Raw genomic sequence first — 25161 nt, 5'->3', positions numbered from 1 at the left:
TCCTAGCCCATTTCCCCAAACCATAACTTATTTTCCTCTTTTCGTGCCTTTAAACCCAAAATAATTTATTTCGTGTCGCTTAAAATCATTCATTTCGTGTCCTTTTATAAAAAAAATGTTTAGTCCAGTTTATTTTAGTCCATAATACTGGTCCAATGGTTTAATAGTTTGATGGGACTTGAAAAGAGCTTTCCAACGATATATTATTATCCCAAATCCGAGTTATAACGAATAAGTTATGGCCAAAATATTAAACTGAGCCCAAACCGAACCTAAGCCCACCTTACCTACGACCCAATGATCATGTGCAGGGTCCAAATTATTTAATCCCATTTCTATACCAATTAGGATTAATTAAAAGCTTTTATAATGTTCTTAAAGATCTTAATTATTCCTTTTGAAAAGATAAGATTAAAGGATTTGAAATTGAATAAAACTTTTTCTTTTTGAAAGTCCTAATTCTATTCGAATTGAAAGACGTTCAAAGATAGACAGATATTATTTTCGTGCCTCATATTTTTTTATCCAAATCATAAATGTTTGGATATCCCTTGAAATTATCTTTCCAATGATATATTATAATATCAATTCCAAGCTATAACGGAAAAGGATATGTATAAAATATCAAACTCTATCCAAAACTGACACCGTCTCACTATTTCGTCCATATTTTTTACTCTAAATAATATTTTAATATGATTCTAATTGGGTTAAAAATTATACTTCAATATCTTTTCAACGATATCTTATTTATCATATTCCGATTTTTGGATCAAAAGATATGATAAAAACAAAAACCGCAAAAACTGCAGTCTATCGAGTTTTATTCCGATTTAATTCGGATCTTACCTTGATTCTTCAACCCTTATTTTTTCTCTATAAATAGAGGTCATATCTCCTGTTTTTCAATCATCAACAAGCTTGATCATCAAATCATTCTCTCTTTCTCTCTTTTACACCAAAAATCATTTTCTTTTTTCTCTCTCTCATATTCTAAGCCTTAAACCTATATTCCTAATTACACCATTCTTCCCTTAAGCACTCCAAGGAGTCCATACAACACCCGAGATTCCGTCCTTAAACCAAGGCGTGAAAGGTACCAATAACTGAGGGTTTGGACCAAATCAAATCTACATTTATTTCATTTATTTTCCATTTGATTTATATTTTTTTTATTGAAGTTACTAACAATTTATTCATGATGTATCAATTTAAAGGAACGCACGGAATGTGAGTAATTAATTAATTTAATTACTCTTGTGGCCTGTTTGGATATGGGGATTTCATTTGAAATTCTTATTTGGGCCAAATGGCCTGTTTGGATAACACAAGCATTTGGACTTGTATTTGGGTCAAATCCATGCAAATCCAAGCCTTTACAAAATTAAGTCCAACTCAATAATTTACAAATTCCATCTCACATATTGTCATTTCAAATTATTTACTTGCCCTAATTTTCTCTCTCCTAGTCTATTCTATTCACGATGCTGCTCCATTTTCTCCTCCTCCATTGAAGCAGCTCGATTTTCTCTCTCCTCCATTGAAGCGGCGTGTGTGAGCTTCCATCATTGAACCGGTTTGTGAGCTTTTATCCTCCATTGAATTAGCTTTTGAGGTAATTCTTCTTAACTAATCGAAAATCAATTTCGTAATGGAAAATTTGCCAGGAATAATACCACATTTCACTTGTCTTCCAATAATGGAACGACCTTTAATTTATTTCAAAATGGAACCACTTTTGACCCCTATTTTCTATAAATGGAACAGGTTAATTGTTAATCGGTTTGTGAAGGTAAACTGGTGACGTGGCCTTAAATTTGAAGGTTAAATTGGTGAGTTGGCATATTACCGTTAAGTTATGTTGCCTTTTCTTATAAATTAGGCCCCTTGATCTCTGTTCTCTCTATTCTTCTCCTTCCCCTGTTCTTTCCATACTTCATCTTTCATTTTGCGAAGGAAATCTTTTGACAATGGCTTCAAGAAAGGGAAATTCATACATTCCTGGTTCTTCTTCTACCAACAAAAGGGCTGTGAATGCAAAAAATTCGGTGTGACTGTGATAGGGAAGCCCTTATCAAGACTGTGAGAAATGGGCCTAATATGGGGATGAAGTTCTATGGTTGTCCTCTGTGGCCAGTAAGTTTTGTAATTTACTTAATTTAAGGTTAATTAGTTATTTGATAGGCTAATTAGATTTGATTTGTTTTGTTGTGTTGCGTTTAGTGTAGGATACACAATGTGAATTTTTTAAATGGGTGAATGAGCACACTGATTTGGAGGAGCAGCAGATGAAATTGTTAGAGAAGGATACTATTATATTAGAGATGGAGGTTGAACAAAAGATCAGAGATGAGAAGATTAAGAAGCTGCAATTGAAGAAAGGTAATTTGGAGGAGGAACTTAAAGACATGAAGAATGAGGTGTTTCAAATGAAGTCTGAGATAATGAATTGTTCAAGGAATGCGAAAAATCTGTTCATGGCATTGTTTATTTCATGGCTTTTGTTTGTTGTTGTGTATTTATCTTAGTTATGTACTGTTGGCTTGACATGATTGAGTTTGTAATGGGATGGTTTCAGTGGAATGAGAATGCCTTAGGTCTATTTTGTACAAAGTGTTTTACAAGTTCTATATGTGATTGCAATTGGAAAAAAAACCCCTCTAAATTTGGCAGCATAACTTCACCAAAAAGCTAAAAGGAGCTAAAAAAGCTTACATTAATTAATTAATTATCATCCAAATGGTGCCCATATTTAAACACCACCATGAAGTAAAAACATAGTTTTTTAAGTTGCAAAAGATTACAATACACTGATCACAGTTTAGCTTGCAAAAATTACACAACTTTAACAAAGTTCAAAAGATATCCCTAGTATGAAAACATATGCAGTTCAAAAGATTACAACATCATTGTGGTTGCTGGTCAATGGTGGAGGTCAGGCTTGACTGAGTTGCTGACCTAGTCCTTGCCCTTGAACTTGAAACCTATTGTGTATACATGCCAAAAAAAATGATGTCGGGAAAATTTAATAAAAAAAATCAGATTAAAAAACAAAACAATGTCAGACAACATACTTGTGGGTTTCCATCAGCACCAAACAACACACTAATACCAACAGGTGTGTTGTTTCTTCCCCTACCCCTTCCTCTTGCTCTCCCTCTTCCATTTCCTGAAGTACTTACAACAGCATCAACTTGACTCCCCCTTCCTCTTGCTCTCCCTCTTCATTGTCTTGTATTAGCTGCAGCAACCTGAGTACCTCTCCCAGCTTGGCTTCCCCTACCTCTGCCAGTTGACCTAGCACCTTCACCTCCCAGAATCATTCTACCACCCCTGCCAATAAGAGTTGGTAGTACAGGAGCACTGTGATGGGCTGAGGAAGGTGTTGCAGTTGCATGTGTTGCAGTAGTTGCTGCAGAATCCATCTGTGAGGGGTGGTCTATTGGAGTTGGTGTTGGTTCAGCTCTTGGCCTGCCTCTTGGTTTTTTAGGTTGTGGTTCAGTAGCTGCTGCAGATCCCGTGTCTGAGCACCCCCTCTTATTGTGACCCTTTGAATTACAAATGCTGCAGGTCATCTCAATCCCTGATCTAGTCAATGAGCATGTCTTCTTTAGATTCTCAAGTGGGTGTTTGATTCTGTTCTTCCTGGGCCTTCCAGGGCCAATATTGATTGGACGGGGATCCAAATTGCAGGGCACCCTTGGCCAATACCTTTCTCCTTCCAATGGTGGTATTGAGCCACTGTAAGCCTTCACATAAGTCTCCACCTTGTAGCACACATCAACATAATCCTCTGCTACCTTGTTCTGAAAGTAAATACAAGCTATGGCATGGCAGCAAGGAATGCCAACCATATTCCACTTCCTACAACTACAAGTCTTAGCCACTAAGTCTACATTCACTTGATCTAGGATATGTCTGACATTAAACAAGCTATCTGAAGATGGCATTACAGTACAGTATGCTGCCTTCTCCTTTTCTTTGTCTAACCTATATTGTATCCTAGGGCATAAGATAGAACTCCACTTCCCCATTTCTTTTCTTTTCCTCACTAACCTTTGCATTAATGCAACCCTAATATCCTCTAACATGAAGATTAGGTGCCTAGTCCTAGCATTAATTATGTAAGCATTGAATGTTTCTGCCATATTGTTAGTTATGGCATCAGTTTCAATAGATGGATCTAGGTGTGCTCTACAGAAGACATTAGGATTGTACCTCTTAAATGCCAAGGCAGCCTCTGCATTCATTTCACTTAACTCATCCAATGCTTCATTGTAATCTGCCAAGTTGTAGCACTTGGCTATCTTTCAAAATTGCATCTTCATCTCATCTCCTTTGTATGTCCTGTGCCAATGGGCAAAGATATGCCTGGCATAGTGTCTGTGTTCAGCTTTTGGAAGCACAGAAGCAACAACATTCAATATAGCCTACACCCAACATACAACAACACAAATAGACTATTGGATCAACACATGCATTAACAAGTGAATAAAGGCAGGACTGTAGATGCATTAACAAGTGAGTAATGGAGAATGGACACATTTATACCTGGTGCTCATCTGAAATTATAGCAATCCCACTTCCATCTCCCAAATCAAGGCAGGACTGTAGATGGGTAAAGAACCATACCCATGACAGGTTGTTCTCTCCCTCAACAACAGCCCAACAGATTGGGTACATTTGCTCATTTGGATCCCTAGACACTGCTGTCATAATCTGACCCCCAAGGAATGTCTTCAGAAATGCAGCATCTACACAAATCACTCTTCTACAAGCCATCTTCCAACCCTCTTTGACTCCATCAAAACAAGTGAAAAACCTCTTGAAGACTGGGGTTGATGTGTTAGGTTGTGGATCAACAACCAACTCAACTACAGTTTATGGGCTAGCTTCCTGAATTGCCTTGAAGTACCTCTCAACTTTCATATAATGCTTTTTCATTGATCCATGTAACATCCTATGAGCATGATATTTGACCTTGTATGCAAAATTTCTAGTCACAATTACCTTGTAGCCTCTTCTTATTGTTTCCACTATCTCCTTAACTGGCCAATGTGGCCTTGCTTTGAACAACTCAAGAAGTTTCTTTGCCACCCAAGTGCTCTTCAGTTGTCTGTTCTTGTTCATGTTTCTAAGACATGTGTGGCTATCTACAACACTCTTCACCAACCAAGTTGCATCTCTGGAATGCATAGAACAGTATAGATATAAAGGGTAGTTTCCAACACATTTAACTCCCAATTTTTGCTTGTCTCTGTTTCTTATGACATACCTAAGATCTCTCCCTTGCATGACTGCATATTTGCTAACAACCTCCTTGAAATCAGCTCTGTTTGCATACCTTAGACCCACTTTCCAGTTGAACTTTGTGAAGTCAGTGTCTCCCTTCACTAAGACACCCTTTTGAGCCTTGGTAACTCCCTCTAATTCATCCTCACTTGCAGTTGGTGTATGAATATCATCATCACTCGCTCATTATCAATGCATACACCACCTTGCTGGGTTGTAGTTGCACCAGATGTCTGATCTTCCTTCTCTAGTTGGTTTTCACCAAGCTTCCCCTGACAAACTTCTTTCTGCAGCTACAAAGCTATTTCAATTACCTTTGAATTGAAATTCTTCACTCTAGCCCTAGCTTCAATGACCTCATCATAACTGACATCAGACTCAGGGTCAATAAAATCAGTACCCTCAAGCTCTGCAACCTCCTCAAATTCTAGATCTATGTCATCTAGACTGAAATCACCAGCCTACTCAGTGTCTTAATCACCATCTACCTCATATTCATCATCAATTTCATCCTCCTCAAACTCACCCCCCTCACAAAACTTCTTGTATTCTGGGTCTGGTTCATAAGTTGGATCACTGTCATCACTGAATACATCATCATCACCTATAAGCTCTCTCCACCTCAAAGGGCTATCTCCCCTGCTGTCCACCCAATCATAATCAAGAAAGGTTGTGTTAACACTAGGCAGCTCAGCAGTGGATACAAATTCACAACTTGGAAATTGAGAAAGGTTTGGAAAGGGGTTTTTTAGTTTCTTTATCTAAATCTGGAACTACAGAAGGAGGTTTGCTGGGGGAAGCTGCTTGTTTTTCTTTCAGATTTGGTTTCAAGGGTGGAACTGAGGTTGTTGGGGCAGTCAACTGTTGGTAAGATAGAGAATAGGGTGCTCTAATAGATTCTTTTTGTGATGATGTGGCAGCATCTTTTTGTCTCCTAGGGCTTATCCTAATAGGTGTGGCCAACTTTGTTTGTGGTCCCTTCTTTGGGGTCATTTTTTTTCTCTTGTTTGCTTTGGTTGTGGGATTCTCAACATCTTTGACTGTTGTTTGGGATTTAGGTGAAGATTCTGCCCTATTGCCAACAATAACTCCCTCCTCACTTTGTACAGCAGGATTGCTAACAGCTCCCTCCTCACTTTGTACAACATGTCTACGCTCAGATGGCTCCTCATGGTGCAGGAAGTACACATCAGCAAGCTTATGTGTATTTGCAATTTTAATCAACTCCAACACTTCTTCATCTCCATCTATTATCCTAAATCCATCCTCCAAACTCATCCCAGGAACTAGGTAATATATCCCAGCCACAGCAATGTACCCACATTTATTTGCATATTCAAGTAATTCCCTATAACACAACAAATCAGTGTCCACCTTGAAATTCCTACCCTTACCACCCACATACACCAATTCACCATTATGTTGATGTTTGAACTCACCACCATGCCAAAACCTTATTGTAACACTATCAAAGAAACTGCTCATTGCAAACCTAAAATTACAATTACAAAGTCAACATCAAAGTCTACTATCAATACCATCACAAGCATACTATCACAAGCAATAACATCAGCATCATTAGCTAAATTCATCAATTAACCAGAACACCCCATTAGTAACCCAACTAATATGATTATGACAACATTCACAGGAATTAACATCATTCGAAAATGTGTACTAAATAGTCACATGAAATTCTTTCTAAATTCATAATTAACACCAAACAACACTTCAATTGCATCAAAATACACTCAAAATCATACGTAACTAGGCCACAATTCACAATTCAATACATGTCATTGCAATTTGACATTTTGTCAATAAGTTGGGGCAAAAAATCTTACCTTTAAACGCGCAATTAGGGGAAAAATCATCACTTTTGTACTTCTATGCACTGTAGCTTCCTTCTCCAGTTGATAGGGACGGCTCACCGCATTCAATTCCGCTGTTCAATTGTGGTAAAATGAGTGTCTTCTTTAATGGAGTAAACAGAGGAGAGAGAGTGTGAAAGGGAGGGAAATAAAATTGAAGAGGGAAAAAGAAGGTTGTTGGGAGTCATTAATGCCACGTTGGCTTCTTAGGGAGGGAATGGAAGTCAAGGCTTGACTTCCACCTGCAACCTCATTTATTAGCCGGTTACCCGTAACCTGTTCCATTTATAGAAAATAGGGGTCAAAGGTGGTTCCATTTTGAAAAAAAATTAATTGTCGTTCCATTATTGGAAGACAAGTGAAAGGTGGTATTATTCCTGGCAAATTTTCCTTTCATAATCTAGGGATTATCGATTATACACATTTTCAATTTCAAAATTTCGGGTTTATCAATTAAAATCAATTTCATAATCTAGGGTTTATCGGTTATGTGGTACAATTTGTGTTTTTGTTTCTTTTTATTATAGAAATAGTTGATTTGTTGTTTAATTTGCAATTTGGTTGTTCAATTTCATATTTTAATGCTTGATTTGTTGTTGTATGTTGCTGCTTTCTGCTTGTAATCTACTTTTATTTATGTTTTTATTATTTAAACGCCATGTATGTTGTTGCATGTTTGAATTCTGCTTGTATGTTGCTGTAATACTTTGATTATGAACTTGTATGTTGCTTCTTGTATGAACTTGAAAGAGCTTGTGCTTTATATCTATTTGATCTAAAGTATGGAGTATGCATAATGTTACTGATATGACCAAATTGAGGGTTGTATAAGGTCATATCACTAGTACAATACATTTCTAATAATTAAATATACGGAGACAGTAAGTTCAAGCTAAGAGAAATACATTTCTAATAACTGTCCTACTTTACCTAAATGTGCTGCTTGCCTTGCTGTTTATACAAAGTAACTCAAAAGAACAACAGGGCCTTGTTGCATTAATAGGCAGGGTATTGGACAACTATTACAATGTGCTACATAAATAATAATTTTAAACCATACATGTTCCTAATTTCTTAAAATCTATAATTTTTTCACATGAGAAGTATAATGTGACAGCATGATTATTAAAAAGTATGGAGTATAATAAGTGAAGATAACACAAGAAGGAATTTTGTGCTACTTGCCTCTCCGTTCAAGTGTGTGCCTCTTTCATTTTGTTTACTTGATTTTCTTGAGTTGTTTGAAATTTGGCTTCACTAGATAAACTCAGTTTAGTTAAATTTGGCTTGAATGTTTTAGGATGTCTGATTTGAATATACAAGAGTCACGTAAGCGCCCAAGGGATGATGATGATGAAATGAACTTAGTTGTGATGGTTTAGGTTTTATTATGGTAGTAGTAAGAGCATGGTATGGTAAGAAATATAGATTAAAGGAGATAACATGGAATGAATCCGAGCGTGCTAGAACAAGAGCTACATGGATGAACACTTTGAGGAATGATAGGATATGTCGAGAGAAATTACGTCTCGATATACGTTGTTTTGAGAAGCTATGTCATGTATTACAAACTAAAGGTGGGCTAAAGACCACGAGAAATGTCACGATAAAAGAAATTGTGGCTTTATTTCTTCATACCCTTGCCCATGATTTGAAAAATAGAACAATGCAAGCCCTCTTTGCACGATCCTGAGAGACTATTAGTCGTCAATTTCATGTAGTTCTTGCATCCATGTTCAAGTTAGGGAAATATTACATCAAACAAGCCGATCACACTACTAGTTATGCTGATGATAATAAATGGAAGTGGTTCGAAGGTGTTATAGGAGTTCTTGATAGAACACATATTGATATGACTGTGCCACTTGTGATCCTAACCTTCGATTCACGTATGTGCTACCTGGTTGGGAAGGTTTCGCATCGGATCCTCCTGTCCTTCGGGATGCTCTTCGTAGGCCTAATGGTCTTAAAGTGCCTAAAAGTAAGAACATATATATTTTTTTATTATTTTGTATAAAGATTGGGTTATGTGAGTTTGAATGTATAATTAAAATGTTAACATTCTCTGATTGTAGATAAGTATCTTCTTGTTGATTTAGGATATTCTAATGCCGAAGGTTTCCTAGCTCCTTACAAAGGTACTAGATACCATTTAAATTTGTGGAGAGGAAACACTCCTACAAATGAAAAGGAGCTTTTTAACTTGCGACACTCATCTGCTCGAAATACCATTGAAAGGGCATTTGGGTGGTTAAAGAAGCGTTTGAGCATTTTAAGAAATTCTAGCTTTTTTCCAAAAAAAATTCAAGTAAGAATTATCAATGCTTGCTTAATCCTACATAATTTTCTAAGGGAAGAAAACATGGAGGAAACGAGTCTTATGCAAGAGGTGGACCATGACTTGATAAATATGGAAGCAATAGATGAGGAAGAGGTAGAAGAAGACTACATTTTATCCGCCCGAACAACAAATGAGTGGAACAAATTTAGAGATGACCTTGCTTAGAAAATGTTTCAAGAATATATGGCACGAAGGGGTCAAGCTACATAGGTTTTAGTTGTAATTAGACATTTGTGTATTATTTATGGTTTGTCATAAAACTATTTATTATGTAATGAGAAATTTGTGTACTATGTATGGTTTGTCTTAAAACTAGTTTGCCTTTATTCTTGTCATAAAACGAGTTTGCCTTTCTTCTTGTCATAAAACTAGTTTTCCTTTCTTCTTGTCATAAAATTTGTTTTCCTTTCTTCTTGTCATTTTAGTTTTAGCATTAGTACAAGTCTTGATTTGATTTTTTATTTTTATTTTCTTGTCTACAGGACCTTTAAACATCATACATTATGAGGAGACCTGGGAAAGAGCCTATGGCACCTTCACAATCACAAAGAAGAAACTATACAAGTTGGAATACACAAATGGATGGTTTACTCACTAAAACATTGTTTGAGCAGATTAATGAGGGAAATAAGGGTGATGGAGAATTGAAATCGCAAGCATATCAAGCTTTAGTGGATAACGTGAGGAAACATTTGGGCATCTTAGTCACCATGGATCAAGTGAATCGGATCAAGGTTTGTAAGAAACATCATTCGGTCATCAATGATATCAAAACTTATACAAAGTTTAAGTGGGATGATAAAAAGAAGATGATAGTGATCCCCGTAGAAGACCTTCAAGCATGGCATGTATATTGTACAGTATGCATTCCGAAGTCTTCTTGATTTTGTTCCCCTTTTCTAGCTACTGTCCTTGCTTTTCTAGCTACTGTCCATGTATATTCCTGACATGCATTTGTTCTGTTCTGTGATTTTTTATTGTTTATGTTCTATGATTTTTGATTGCTGTATCTAGGATTGTTGTTCAGTGTAGCTGTATCTAGGATAGTGAAATCTGTTAGTAAATCTGTTAGTAACTCTGTACTCATATAAGTTTCTGCCTCCTGAACATAGCTGAGATCCATGACAGATAGTTTAAACACTTAACATGGCAGATAGTTATAGGGGGTAGCAGATAGTTTTGGATTATTTCTCTCTTACATAGCAGTGGTCTGATAATCTACCAAGAGCTAGACTAAGACAACACAAAAATATCATATGATGGATGCCTCTCTCTTTGCCTACTCTCGCCCTTATTTATAGCATTATTTTCTGAATTCTCATTTCTTTCTATATAGTAACCAACTATCTTTTTCCTCCAAGTACTATCAGTATCACTAAATTGCACTATCTAGAATGCCCTTCACCTTAGCCCTTAGGCCAATTCCCAACAAAAATTGAAAGATATTTTCTCCTGATGATCAATTAAAATAGCAATTAGCCTAAGAGTTAGAGCCTATCACTTAAAACATGAAACTATTGAACATTAGTTTCAGCAGCACAGTTCAGTGAGGAGGAATGGTTTATGCAAGCTTATTACCTACTCATCACAATCCTACTAATTCATAAATTTAGATATAAATGAAGTGGATATAAGTTTAGACAAGTTTTCTAGGGCTTGGTTAGGAATTTTAGGATTTATGCAATTGGCATGTTAGGAATCTTTTGTATCAATTTCTGCATTTTAATCTTATCAAGATTGCTGAATGTATGCTGCATTTTGATCTTATAATGTATGCTGCATTTTAATCTTATTAAGATTGCTGAATGTATGCTGCATTTTAATCTGGTAATATATGCTGCATTTTAATCTGATAATATATGCTGCATTTTAATATTATTAAGATTCCTGAATATATGCAGCACTGAGCCTGATCATTGTAATTGATGTCTGCGTGTTCCTGTTTTTTATGCTTTTCTAGTTCAGCGGTTTGAAATGTTGTTTAAGTATTTAGATTAATGAACTTGAAAGATGGTTCATGTACTTCCTCTGAGCAACATCTTATTCATTTTTTATGTCGATCACCTGTTCTGTTGTATTACCTTGAAGAAAGTTTTTGATTTGTTCGTCTTATAGCAGCATTAAGTATGATTACATCAGTTCTATCATTTTCTCTTCCAATCTTCTCAAAGTCTACCAAATCATATTTTTTTGCCTAACTGCTTTAATAATATGACATATTGCAGGAAAATTATAATATTATGTAATCTATGTCAACCCATTTTATACAAAAAAACAATCATAATATTATAAAAGTGTTGAAATCAATAGATGTTAAAGGCTAGCAAATGACTTATATTCAGTGAGGAGGAATGGTTTACAGCTTGCAATTATCAGTTATTTGCTCAACAAGAACAAAAGTTATGAGTTAAGTGGTTCAAAGTTACTGCTATTTTGCAATACTGCTATACTGTTGCCCTGTTACTGCTATACTTCCCTGTTATTGCAATACTTAGAATATGGCATTTGTAATCTGAATTTGTATGATCTTCTTTTGTTAACAGGAAACGCCTGCTGCATCTGCGTATCAAAACTGTAATACCCGAGATTTTAAAACCTGATTTATTATACACTTTATTTTATTAGCTTAATTAAAGTTTTGTCTCTGTTTTAACAAGAACGAATGTTTTAATCTTGAATTTTATTTTAATATTATATTATTTCAGAAGCTAATTTTAAGGAAAGTAAATTATTATTTTACAGCTTATTTCCGGTCAGTAAAATGTTTAAAGATTTGTATCAAAATATGTATTTTTACACGAGAAAATAAAATGACCAAAATACCCTTATTCATACAAGTGGACAAAACCCACCTCTTTCTGCCCCTTTTTCTTCACAATTAAGTATTGAAGGCCTTATACTTGCTGTTAATTTTATATGCCCAAATCAATCAAAGTTAATTTATTAATTTTAGCCCAATTAAGAGCTTATCCCCATGGAACAAAAGACAAAAGGCACCTCTTAATTCCCTTCTTCCTTCACGGTTAAGTTTTGAAGAGGTGAAGTCAAAATTTTTCTTCTCAATATTTGTGTTAATCACATACTACTTAAATCTTATCCTATCAGTTCACTTGTTCTCTTTTAAGTGTATAACAACAAACAAGTTATACTCCATGACCTCCTATTTGCGCAAGGCAACGCCACCACCACTACCACAATTCAATAATCTCCACCGTACCTTTGCCCTGCTCTAAGTTGCTACTCTCACGCACCGACCCAGCTCACGCAACCACCCGGTTCACACCCTTCTTCTTCCTCCTCCATTTATAGCTTGTTCTATAGAAAAAACCCACTACTCCATTTGTGCAAGTCAAAAAGAATCTAACCTCAGAGCTCAGTGAGAACGATAGAATAAAGGCTAATAGGAAGGTTATCAGACTGTAAATCGAGGTAACGGCTATTGCTAGTACCCGCAATTCCCTTTGAAATGTGTTTATAAAAGCATGATGTCATTTTTGAAAGTTATTTATATCTCTGGATTTAATGACTTGCGGGATGATGAACGTGTTTATTAATGTACTTCAGTTTAATGATTTATATGAATGATTTTATTGATAAACGTTGTTTTATTGATCTTTGGATCTTACAAAAGTATGTCATGAATCTATGAATGTCTTATGTAAAAGTTACACAACATGATAAATAACAGTGAAAGACCTAGTCCTTCTGGCAGTATATGTTTACAGGTTACTTTTCGGTCATGCATGTACCCATGGGGCATTAGCCCAACTATGTCGAGCATCTTCTCTATGTTATGGGCACCGGCCCATCGCGGAAGACGTTCCGCCATGTCATACTTGCCAGCGACTAGCATGTTAATATGAACGTTATATATATCATTATATGAATTTTATTAAATGTTTTAAGATATTCCATTCTCCCTGTTTTGTTAACTAAAATGAATTAAAATGATGTTACACTACTAGAGTAGTTTGTTACTGAGTCTTCGGCTCACCCGTTTTTATGTTTTTATGTTTTTATGTTTTAGGTACTGCTGGGGATGATGGAGACGAGTAGTAGCGAGGATTTTACTTTCAGTTATCACTTAATAGTAGTTATAGTCTTAAGTTGTTTAATTTGAATAGTAAGACTAAGCTACTTAGTAAAGTTTGAGATAAGATAGGATTTTCTATCATAAAAATTAAGAATAATGTTTGTTATAAATAGATTACTATGTTTTATAAATCAAGTTTGTTAATTAAGTATGTTTGTTGCCTTGTAAATCTCGTGAGGGATTTACGGTAGCGACGTCCCGACCGTGTTAGGTTAATTCCGCTGCTAAGATTATCTTAATAACTGAATTAGAGGTCGGGGCGTTACAAAAACAAATGCATCGAGAATTGGGATGACATTTGTACCTTGTTTGCACCTGATAGAGCAATAGGAGATGGTGCTGAGCAACATGAAGAAGCTGCTGCAGCAATGGAGAATGAAAATGATAATGCAAGTACATCAGAAACGGCTTCCGGAGATTCAAACAAAAGGTTAAAAAGGGATCGTCTTGCAGATGCTGTGAGTAGCTTTGCCCAATCTTTCAAGGAGTACGTGAGTAAATCAACAAGGCCAACTAGTCAAGAAATCTACAAGGAAGTGTCTAGTGTACTTGAAATATCTCGACACCAAGCTTTGAGGGCGGTTAAGAGATTCTTAAATGGCACATTCGAGGAATTTGACATGCTGAAAAATTTACCCGATGATCAAAAATTAGATTGGATCATTTTGTGTATTGATGAGTAGTAGTGTTGTAAGTTAAGAGATAATTAGAGTTAATTTGGAACTTAGGTATTGAAATTTAGAATTTGGAATTCCATTGTTTCCCAAACAACAACTAGAATTTGAAATTCTAGAATTGAAATTCTCTTGTTTCCCAAACAAGTATTTGAATTTGAAATCCTAAATTTGAAATTATCATATATCCCAAACAAATGATTTCAATTTGAAATGTAGAATTTCAATTTCGGAATTTGAATTTTATTATTTGAAATGAAATCCGTATATCCAAACGCAAGGTTATTTTATTTTAATATTTCTAGTATCATGATTAGGTTTATTTATATTTGATTTGACAAACGTTATTATTGTGAAATTGCTTCCAATAGTAATGTTTATTCTATTATATTTATTGATCACCATATTGCATGTTTAAAAGGAATATGTAATTGAAAATCACGCCTAATAAGATAATGTGACGATTGGTTTAGGTTCCTTTTTAATCTTGTTATTAAATCAAGTGATAACTAATATTTTAGAATTATGTGTTGCATTAATATTCAACCAATTTAGCCTAATAATAGTTTGGAGCAAATTGAATATTTTGTTTGCATCTCTTTGAGATCGCAGGAATGCTTTTCATTATAAGAATCGAGTAGAAGCCTGTACAGGCGAATGTGACTCCATGACTTTTTTCGTACCATCATCCTCGATCCTCCTTTCGTGGTTACAAGCAATATGGAGTTAGTAATCTCATGGATTATGAATGGGGTGTAACCTTCAAGGGTCAATCGTTGTTGCCTATTATTGTCCCTTTATTCGTGGTCGCCTTTTATTATCCGTGAACAGTTTACAAGTTCCTTAAAAACTTGTTGGAGGCTCCCTACTTTCCTTGTTCCTAATCGTATATGTCAAAACCCACTTCCTATGAGTGCCAAGCATATTCACAACATGCTTTAACGTAGGCGCACTTCGAACGACACCTACAGATATGCATGAAATCTATTAGAAGCATGACAAAGGCTTGGCAAATATATTAAAGCGGAAAAAGATAAAAAGATAGATTTTAAGAAAAGATTTTCTAAATAATTTATTTCTTAAGATTTGAATATCGAAAAGATATTGTTCTTTTTTATAATCTTTCTTTATCTTGTTTTCCGAAAAAGATTTTCTTTGAAAAGGATTTACTTAAAATCGTGTTTTGAGATTTAGTTAATTTAACATAATTATCTTTTAAAAACCCTACTTGGTATACAAACTAGGCTTGTATAAATAGTAGAAATCTCATTTCATAGTATTTGTGAGTTTATGCGTGAAGAAATCATTTGTTCTTTAATTGTATAAGTTTACCAAGCTTATAACTTTGTCATATTAGCTTCGGGTTTCATGCGTAGCTTGCCTATCACATATTAGTGTCATATATTTTGTATTGGTTGGGTTCTTGGGTGAGTGTGTGAATTATATTTTGCATATAGTGTGTAAGTTTCTAGTGTGAAGTTGAGAGAGTACTTTGAGAGTACGAGTGAATCTAAGTTTGGGACTTAGATTTGGTAGGATAGGGTCCTACTGTGTAGCAAGTTCAGTGTGGAACTTGTGACTAAAGGTTTGTGTATAATAGGTTGTAATTTGGGATTGCCCTATTATAGTGAAATGATTTGGTTATGGAAATCCCTTAGAAGGGTCGAGGTTTTATTTCCAGTTGGGTCCTGGAAGATTTACTCGTAAAAATCTGTGTGCATTGCAAGTTCCTTTACAGTTTATTTATATTCCGCAAAAAGTGGCTATAGGAACTCACATACAATTCACCCCCCTCTTGTAGTGTTCGTCTCAACTAACATGTTCCGTTGTGGTTCATCAAGTGTCTTTCTTTTTCTTGTTTGGTTTGTGAATTTGGTTTGGTGTTTGGTTTGTTGTTTTACAGTTTATTTTTTCCTTGTATGTTAGTTGTATTTTGGTTTTCGTTTTATAAACTCTTTGTAATATAAAATTACAAAAAAAAAGGGAATTTGATAAAAAAATTTGAGGTTATTAATAAAAACACAACTCCATTTCCACCTGAATTTGATTTTTATGGACCAGATTACGTTATTAACCATGATAAAGACGATACATATGCATGAGGTGATATTGAAGAATACCCAATTTAAACAACTAAGAGAAGAGAGAAAGGCAGAGGGAGAGCATATCGATTATGTTAATAACCATGATGGAGGATACATGCATGCAGGGGCGGACCCACGTGTAGTCATAGTGTGTCACAGGACAACCTATTATTTTATAAAAAAATTAAACACTAAATGTCAAGAAGTTCAGCTTGCAGCCTAGTGGTTTTTTTACCACCCATCACACGCGAGATGTGGGTTCAAACCCCATTACTGACATTTTTTTTCTTTTTTTTGCTTTATAACCTCACACCCAATTTTCAACATTTAGAAATTAAAACTTGGGATTCAGAACATTTCCCCCAAATTGTAAAACCCTAAGTCTTTAACTCCCCTAAATCGAAATCCCCAGACCCCACCCGCAGGCCCGTAGCCCCGCCACCGTTTACCGGCCAGTTTAAGCTCCGTACTCCGTCACTCCATTTTCTCACCGTCGCCAATATATGGTTCGTCCGTCAATGTCATTCTGTGGCTCATACTTTGTGGAAAATCAATACTTTGATGTATGTTGCTCAATTACAATCCATTGTCGCTTCTGCTGCTCACAAATTTCCCGATCTTCTTCTATGTTTTGATCTTCTCTCCGATCTCATTTCCGCCATTAATGACGAACCTAAGGTTCCATTTCTCTATTTTTTTCTCCTTTTTATCTTTTTTCTACTTGATTAGATCTATGTTGCTGCTAATTGTTCAAAATCATGGAATTTCTGCATGTTTAAGTTTGTATTGCAATCAATTTAATTATTTTTAGGTTGTTTAAGTTGAATTTTGAGAATTCTAGTTGCAAATTATACTGGCATTTGGATTGTTTTAGAGAATTATTAAGTTTTGATTGGGAATTCTTGCTTAAACTATGAATGGGCTTGATATGGATTGAATTAGGAACCTATTATGTATTTATGTTATGGCAAAGAAAATGTGAAGATGCATTGTTTTCGCTGCTGGTTATGGGTGGGCGGAGGCCGGTGCGGCACTTGACATAGTTAGCTATGGTTAAAATTATCTGGAAAGGAGATCCTAGTTCGATATACTCAAGGGCTAGTGCTCTTCAAGGGTTTCTTGCTGACCATTCACATGCAGGAGGGTGGTTTTGGTGGTGGTGTAGGAGGAGGGGGTGGTTGTTGGGGCTGGGCTGGGAAGTGGTGTTGGGCTGGGTGGGGAATTGTTTAATTAATTTTTTTTAGAAAAAAATAGACCATTCACATGCAGACACGTGTCAAGTAACCTGCTTTTTTTTATGTATTTTTTTTGCTAATCATACAAGCTTTGACTATTTTTTAATATTATATACGGTCAATAGACGATGATGGGACAACCTATTACTCAAATCCTGGATCCGCCACTGCATGCATGGGGTGATATTGAACTAAACCCAATTGGCCAATTTAAACAAGTAAGAGAATTGAGGGAGGCAGAGAGGGAGAGGGAGGGGAACTGCTTTCGAGACTTGTTTCAATATTTTCTCAATTCCATGGCAATCTGAGCAGCCTATATACCTCACTATGAACCACTCTATGAACATTGAAATTTGAGATGAAGTAGGTAATTGAAGTTTTCATTACACCTTGATTCAGTTATATTACTTGCTCAAAGCTATCTTATTATATTCATACATACAAGTATACAAGAAAAAAAAAAAAAAAAAAATTATGTGTGGCATCACAATGTCTTATAGCAAACTAATGAAAGACATTCAAGTGTTTGAGTTGTCTTGCGTCGTATGATGAATTTTGAAGGTGCATTCCTACTCAGTTCTATAATGAAATTGCAGATCATATATTTTAATAAACTTATGTTAGCAAAAAATTTGTGATGTTAATGTCATAGTGTTGCTTATACTATCCCTGGTCACCGTTTTGTGCTATCTAAAACAATTTCAATAAATTCGGCCTCTGTTTCATCCTCATACTCGTCCATTTTGTTAATCCTAGTGTTGTAAAGGTCACTATTATAGCAAACTGTACTTTTAGTTGTTGCACTATGACTATGCCACTCAGCATCGATTCTTCCCATTGAAAACAACTCTTTGCTGTCTTCGTATCCAAGCGTTGTTGCAGATGAGTTTACGACGGGACCAATGAAACATGGATTAGGGGTCCTGTGTGCATTTGCAGGAAGATAATTGAAGCTGCTTTGGCCTAAATTCACTAGCATAGTTATGCCAATGTTCGTAGCCATAACAGGATATAATGGCCTCCCAAAATCCTCTGACTTGCAATGTATTAGATGCACCAGCTCTGAGTCGGCTGTGAAGTAAACCTCCTTTTTTCTTGGATCAAATCCGCAACCAATTACCTTTCCAGTTTTAGCCCAATCTTCTTTCTCAGATTCAAATACAAGTTTCATACCTTATAAGTCAAAGATTAATCATATGTAAATCAGAAAGGTTTTATAATACCCCTGTTTCATATTTTTGACATAAACTGTGAATATCAAGTGTCTAATCGTTACAATAATATAAAACATACGGAGCACATATCATATAATTCACAACTCCTAAAGTCCTAGTAATTTTTTTTTTGCTTTTTTTTTTTAAAAAAAAACACAAAAAAACAAAAAGTCCTAAAATGTTTGATGTCTCTTGAATTCACCTAAAGTAATAGTTTGTGCAATTTTTATGTCATTTTTTACTTTTACCACAAAAAAAAAAATCAATAAATTGTTTTTTACCACCAAAACTTTTAAAATTTTTATTTTACCACAAAAAAATTCTAAAAATTGTTTATACAACATACCGTTAAGAAAAACCGTTAAATCTAACAATTTTAAAAAAAATTCTTCGATTTTCGTGCGCAAAACTGTTAATCATAGGTTTTAGGGGGCATTTTGGCCTAAAGAATCTAATTTGAGGTCAGAATTAACAAAAAGTTATTGAAAATGCCTCATTTTGCGTGTTCATGCAAATCAAGATATTTTTAAACGCGCAAAACAAGGTATTTTCAATCATTTTTTTTGTCAATTCAAACCTCAAATTGGTCCCTTTGAACCAAAATGCCCCCCTAAACATATGAAGAACATGTTTTGCGCACAAAAAAACAAGGAATTAAAAAATTCCGTTAGGTTTTTTACGTTAGGTGGTAAAAAAAATTTAATTTTTTGGTTGGTGGTAAAAATAAAAAAAATAAAAATAATAATAAAAAAAACTTTTAAGAGTTTTGGTAATAAAAAACAATTTTTGAAGTTTTTTGGTGGTAAAAGTAAAAAAAACCCACTTTTTATTTTAAATTTTGATATATATGAGTTACGTGTTTTACAAATGTAAATCTTGCAAAAAAGAAAATAATAATAATAATAATAATAATAATAATAATAATAATAATAATAATAAAAACGAGTAAGACTATAAGAACACATGGAATTATGGAAATATGTATCAAGATACCCCCAAGGTGTTACTTGGAGTTTACAATTAGATGTGTCAAGGTTCTTCCAAGGAGTAATTGCTTATTTACATAATAACACTCTTCATTTGATACTCCAATTATTCTTTTTCTTAAAATAAATGTATTTGACTTTTTACAATCTTCAAGACTCGACTTAAAATGTATACGTAATAAAATTATGAAAACTTTATGTGAATAAAATATACACGGTAAATCTAAAAATATTTGAAATGACTTTATTATCTATAACACAAATTTTTATATTTGGCTGGTCACATCTTGTGTCGAGGTTACTTATATGGATTACTTAATCTAAGGTTACATAATTGGAGTTACTTATTTAAGGGGATACTCGGTTGGTTAGGGGTTACTTATTCAGGAGTTACTCGGTTGGTCAAGAATTACTCTCACACTGAAACCGCGCTAATCGACTGAGTAAATTTAGAATAAGTAACTCATGACCAGCATAGTAATTCCTAAATATATAACCCGGCAAAATGATGAGTGTCATTTATAGCACTCATTTGATGAGTATTTAGGTTGTTTTTACCTTATTTTCATAGCTTTCTTTCTTAATGAATGCTTAGTTTTATGCATTTTCTCTTTATTCCCCTTTTCTCTCCTGTTTTGTGTTTTTATGGTTTTTCTTGTGTTTTCTTTATTTCTTCTCTTTTCGTGGCTGTAAGTATTAAAAGAGGTTTGGGTCTCGATAATGGTGATTTTCTAAGTTGGAAGATGCTTTTGGAGTAAACTCATAGCACTAGGAAAGCTCAAGATGCAAGGAGGTGGATGCTCCAAGTTCTAGCCCTTGCGCTCTCAAACCGTGCTCCCATGATGAAGTGTTGTTTAACCCGCCGTGGAGTTCATTTTAATCTTCCATGCTTAGTGTCTATCATCATCATACATCGTGCACTCGAAGACCCCTTTTGCGGACGCATTGAGCATTAAAGAAGTCGAAAGAAACCCAGAAAGGCGCGGGCGAGCACCTCCCTTGCGCGGGCGCGCAAGCCCCGTGCGAGGGCTCGCAAGCATGAGTTTTTCGGTTTCTCTCGGTCTCATTTTGTGTCGCTTATAAATATCTATTTTAAACCCTACTTTTTTTATGTAAGAAGTTTTTAGACATAATTTTGATCATTACTTTAGCTTAGTTGAGAATTTCTCTCTCTAGATCTAGGTTTAGTATTAGGAGTAGAGTTAGAGAGCGAAAGTGAGGAATTTCATTGGGATTTGATGGATTAAAGATTCAAGGTGAAAATTGTATTGAAGTTCTCTATAATCAATCAATGAGGATTTCTAACTCCATCTCATTTTATTGATTTGTTTAATTTCATGTTTGTTTGGTTTGATTTTGTTTGATCTTCATAAGTGTAATTGTTCTTCATATTTTATTGATTATTGATTTCTTGGTTGTGTTTTTATTAGATGATGATTCTTGAGTAGTTGTTTAGCTAGGGATTAGGTGAAACTGGTATGATTGATTGTGATTAATTTGGGAATTGTGTTGATTGATTGTTGAGATGAAAGTGATTAATGTAAGTTTACATATGTGTAATTCGACTATGCCTTGAGAATTATGCTAGATTGCATTGTAAATGCTAATGATACGACCAATTGATTTAGGAATTGCAATTATCGATTGGTTTAGATTGTGATTCTCTTAGTTTGTTATTCGTAGAGACATCTAGCTTAACGATTAGGAGATAGCTTTTTGATTCCAATTGATAGCTCTTATCATTAGGCTTCACAACCTTGATTGGAAGGTTCTTCCCAAGTTGTAGCAATTGTCTTGATTACTTGTCGATCCACGTTTCTAGTGTTTATTTGTTAGTTGTTAGTGTTACTTCTTAACCTTTCGACTTCGACCAAGCTTAGGCGCATAATTGAGAGCACTTAAACATAACTGTTTCTTTGGGTTCGGCCCTTGACTTACCTCTGTACTTGTATTTAGGTTTGTTAAGTGTTTATAAATTTAGTTTGACTTAGGAAGGATTAGTCAACTACTTAGTTTTTCCCCACGTCACAAAAACGCTCCAACCGAATGAGTAACCCCTAGATAAGGAATCCTTGAACAAGTAAGCCTTATAAATAATCCCGGCCATGCAATATGGCTAGCCACGAAGAAAAAGCACCGTATTTCTATAGATTAATGAGTTTGTTATTAATGGGGAAAAAAAATAAGGACCTATAAAATAGTAATTTAAATCATAGAACTAGTAACATTATTAGCGATGAATAACAACAACAACAACAACAACAATAAAAGTAATAATATAATTGGGTAGTTGGGTTGGATCATGGGAATAGAAAGATATAATATAAAAATGTAGCATATTGCGTAAAAAAAGTGTAACAAATTAAAATTAACCAAAAAATAGCTCGATTCCCTCTAGGATTTAATCCTGGGAGGATATTCTGGTTTATCTAGCCTCCATTGCTAAAGTTTTTTGTTTTTTTCTTTAAGGTCTTTCTTTGCTCTTCTCCTTTTCTCGGTTTTTCTTCTATCTCTTTTCTTCGGGTCTCAACTATGAATCTTTGTAGGGTTTTCACCTGTGTTTTTTTTTTTTTTTTTTTTTTTTTTTTTTTTTTTTTTTTACCGGTGATAAGCCCCAAATACTTTTTAATTGCTTTCAATAAATTGATCTCATCTTTATGATGAGAGTTAATCATCAATTAGACTTAAATTTATTTTTTGATCGTAAGCCAAAGATTAAAGATTTAGGGTTTCATAATCTCATAAAATATCTAAAAGACCATATGAGTATTTTCACTCAAACAACTATTCATCTGTGAATCTCAAGCTGAATTAGTGCTAACTCACATATTGTATTGTTTCGGATGAATTTTTTTATTAAGGCAGTCATTGATCGAATCTGTGACGCAACTTATTCTATGGTGATTTGTACTTGTATTAGAATCTTAGGTTTCAAAAAAAAAAATTGTTTGTAAGTGTCGTTCGACTATCAATTATTAATGAAATACGAACTTTTTTCTTCTTATAAAAAAAGTAACATTAAAAAAAAACACAGCTAACACTTACTTAAACAAGGAAGGAGTATAACTTTTTAGATATACTCTCTCCATTTTTTAATAACTACGTAATTTCATTTTGACTTTTGTACTATTCATGTAGACCACTTTGATCAATGCTTTATATACTTCCTCCAATTTTTTTTTTAGTTGCTATACTTTATTTCAAGGTCTCTTCAACAATTGTTTTAAGAGGAGAGAGATAGAGAGAAAAATAATTTGGACTCATGTGAGTAGGAGAGAGATAGAGGGAAAGAATGTCAAAAATGTAAAGTGTTGTAACTAATTAAAATTTTCCAAAATAGAAAAGTATAGCAACTAAAAAGAAACGAAAGAAGTACATAAAGTTAAATATTGTCATGTCTATAATTCTTAGATACTCCCTCCATTTTTAAATACTTGATCCATTTCTCCATGCGCGGAGTCCTAGGAGAAAGTAATAAAATAAGGAAGTAGTGGGATAGGTGGAAGAATGAAAAATTGTAAGAAGCAAAAGTAGTGGAGATAAGTGGAGGAGACAGAATAAAAAATTTTATAAACTATTATTTATGTTGGGTTAACTAGATAAGAGAAATGAATTAAATATTGTAAAATCTTTCTAAATAAGGAGATGGAACAAGTATTTAAAATCGGCTGAAAAAGTAAGGTGGAGCATGTGCTTAAAATAGAGGGAGTATGTCATACCAAATTATAGTGTCCAAACAAGTCATATCTGAATTGGATTTTTTTGGATTGATTTTGGATCAGGTTAGTGAGGTAGATATTTGACCTCTCTATAGATGACTTGTAACAATTTTTGTATACAAAGATTTGAATTATGTCATAAGAAATTATGCTTGCACATAGCATGGAGATTTAGAAGATTACACCTGCTAACACTAAGAGAATCAAAATTAGTGGTTGAAATTTTTTATTTTATTTTCTTTTTTTTTTTTAAAAAAAAAGGTATATGCAGATACCCCATGATTCCTACAAACATACCCACCTAGAGAGTAGAGATCTTATAACTACCTCCAAAATACAAAATTACAAGGTCGAATGAGAAAATGAGAAAATGTTATTTGTTCCAATGAGAACAGAAAATTAATTTAATCTCTTTCGCATAATTTTTAATCCCTCTTTCCCACATTAGTTCGAACAGTTATTGCTAAACAACATAACTATTTTTTTTTTTTTTTTTGGGTGTTTAGAGAGCCACAAGGGCGGCTCGTGAGAATCAATCGCAAAGTCTCTTGAAACCGGAAGGGGAGCTCTAACCACTTGAGCTATCCTTCACTCTCCAACCAAAATTACTTTGGTAGCGTAATTTGTTGTCAATTTGTCATTACTATAGACACTTTTTTTAAAGTTACATACTCTGCCTAAATTTTAAATTTTATAGGTATTTTTTTAAGTATTATATTTCCAATTTTAGTATATTATAACATTTTTTTTTAATTACAAAAGCTACATAGATATGGTATATCTTTCTTATTCTTTCTAATTACATAGTCCTTACACATTGATTACTCCGTACATTTAAGTTAACTAATTACTGTCATATGATTATATAAATATCGTAAACCCTTAGTGATTATTGATTGATAACAAATATGACACTGATAAATTCTTTAACATTTTTAGGGCCTCTAATCGTCTCAGTAATCTTAATCGAGAAATAAACTCTAACCAAGTAACCCTTGAGCGAGTAACCCCTGACCGAGCGAGTAATTTCCTTACCTTGACAAAGTAAACCCAAAATAGGTAACCCCTAACCGATTAATTCCTACCCGAACGAGTAATCCCTGAATATTTTAGTGAAACGCTAAACATCGCCCGCAATTTACCATATAAAGCCCACAAATATGATATGGTTTGACCATTATGCCCATTTTCTAAAATTGAAATAATCTCGGTGTAAAAAATGTGGAGCCGTACTGGCTCGCCGGGGGAGACTGGAGGGCAGGCCGGAGATGCGGGGGACGCCGGAGGTACGTCGTCGTCGACGGAAAACGAGGTAAGTCACCGTTAAAATTCACGTTTTACCGTCGGAGTGGCTCCGGCGCCTAGGGTGGACGCCCAAACCGTAGCCTGGACGTCCAAGCCAGACGCCAGAACCACCAGAGTGGCGTCCATCCCAGACGCCCAGACCACCAGACTGGCGTCCTGGCCAGGCGCCACTCCACAGGGTGAGGCGGCCCTGCCAGGCGCCAGTCCAGTGGCTGTGGCAGCCCTGGCAGACGCCACCCTTATAAATTAATTTTTTTTTTCTTTTTTGATTTTGTTGTTTTTTATTTAATTTTTTAAAAAAAAAAAATCGAAAATGATTTTTTAAAAAAATTCGAAATGGGTTTTTT

The 25161-nt window shown here is 34.7% G+C and overlaps 2 protein-coding genes and 1 long non-coding RNA gene across 3 annotated transcripts; 2 read left to right on the top strand and 1 right to left on the bottom strand.

Annotated features, from left to right (window-relative positions):
- The first annotated feature begins 8553 nt into the window (after positions 1 to 8553).
- On the top strand, positions 8554 to 10123 carry LOC110693939. Its single transcript, XM_021871120.1, has 3 exons — positions 8554 to 8740; positions 9076 to 9144; positions 9239 to 10123. Exons 1-3 carry the CDS (start codon positions 8554 to 8556, stop codon positions 9667 to 9669), a joined length of 687 nt encoding a protein of 228 aa, XP_021726812.1. The 3' UTR covers positions 9670 to 10123.
- Positions 10124 to 12589: 2466 nt separating this feature from the next.
- LOC110693810 lies at positions 12590 to 14415 on the top strand. Its single transcript, XR_002505669.1, has 2 exons — positions 12590 to 12933; positions 13532 to 14415. It is a non-coding gene; the product is annotated as an uncharacterized LOC110693810 (long non-coding RNA).
- A 3848-nt stretch (positions 14416 to 18263) lies between these two features.
- Positions 18264 to 18761, bottom strand: LOC110693937. Its single transcript, XM_021871119.1, has one exon. The coding sequence runs from the start codon at positions 18759 to 18761 to the stop codon at positions 18264 to 18266; it is 498 nt and encodes a 165-aa protein (XP_021726811.1).
- Positions 18762 to 25161: the final 6400 nt, after the last annotated feature.

The sequence above is a fragment of the Chenopodium quinoa genome, unplaced genomic scaffold (assembly GCF_001683475.1).
Source record: "Chenopodium quinoa cultivar QQ74 unplaced genomic scaffold, ASM168347v1, whole genome shotgun sequence".
Classification (NCBI taxonomy): domain Eukaryota; kingdom Viridiplantae; phylum Streptophyta; class Magnoliopsida; order Caryophyllales; family Amaranthaceae; genus Chenopodium; species Chenopodium quinoa.
This window is presented reverse-complemented; position numbering and strand designations above follow the sequence as displayed.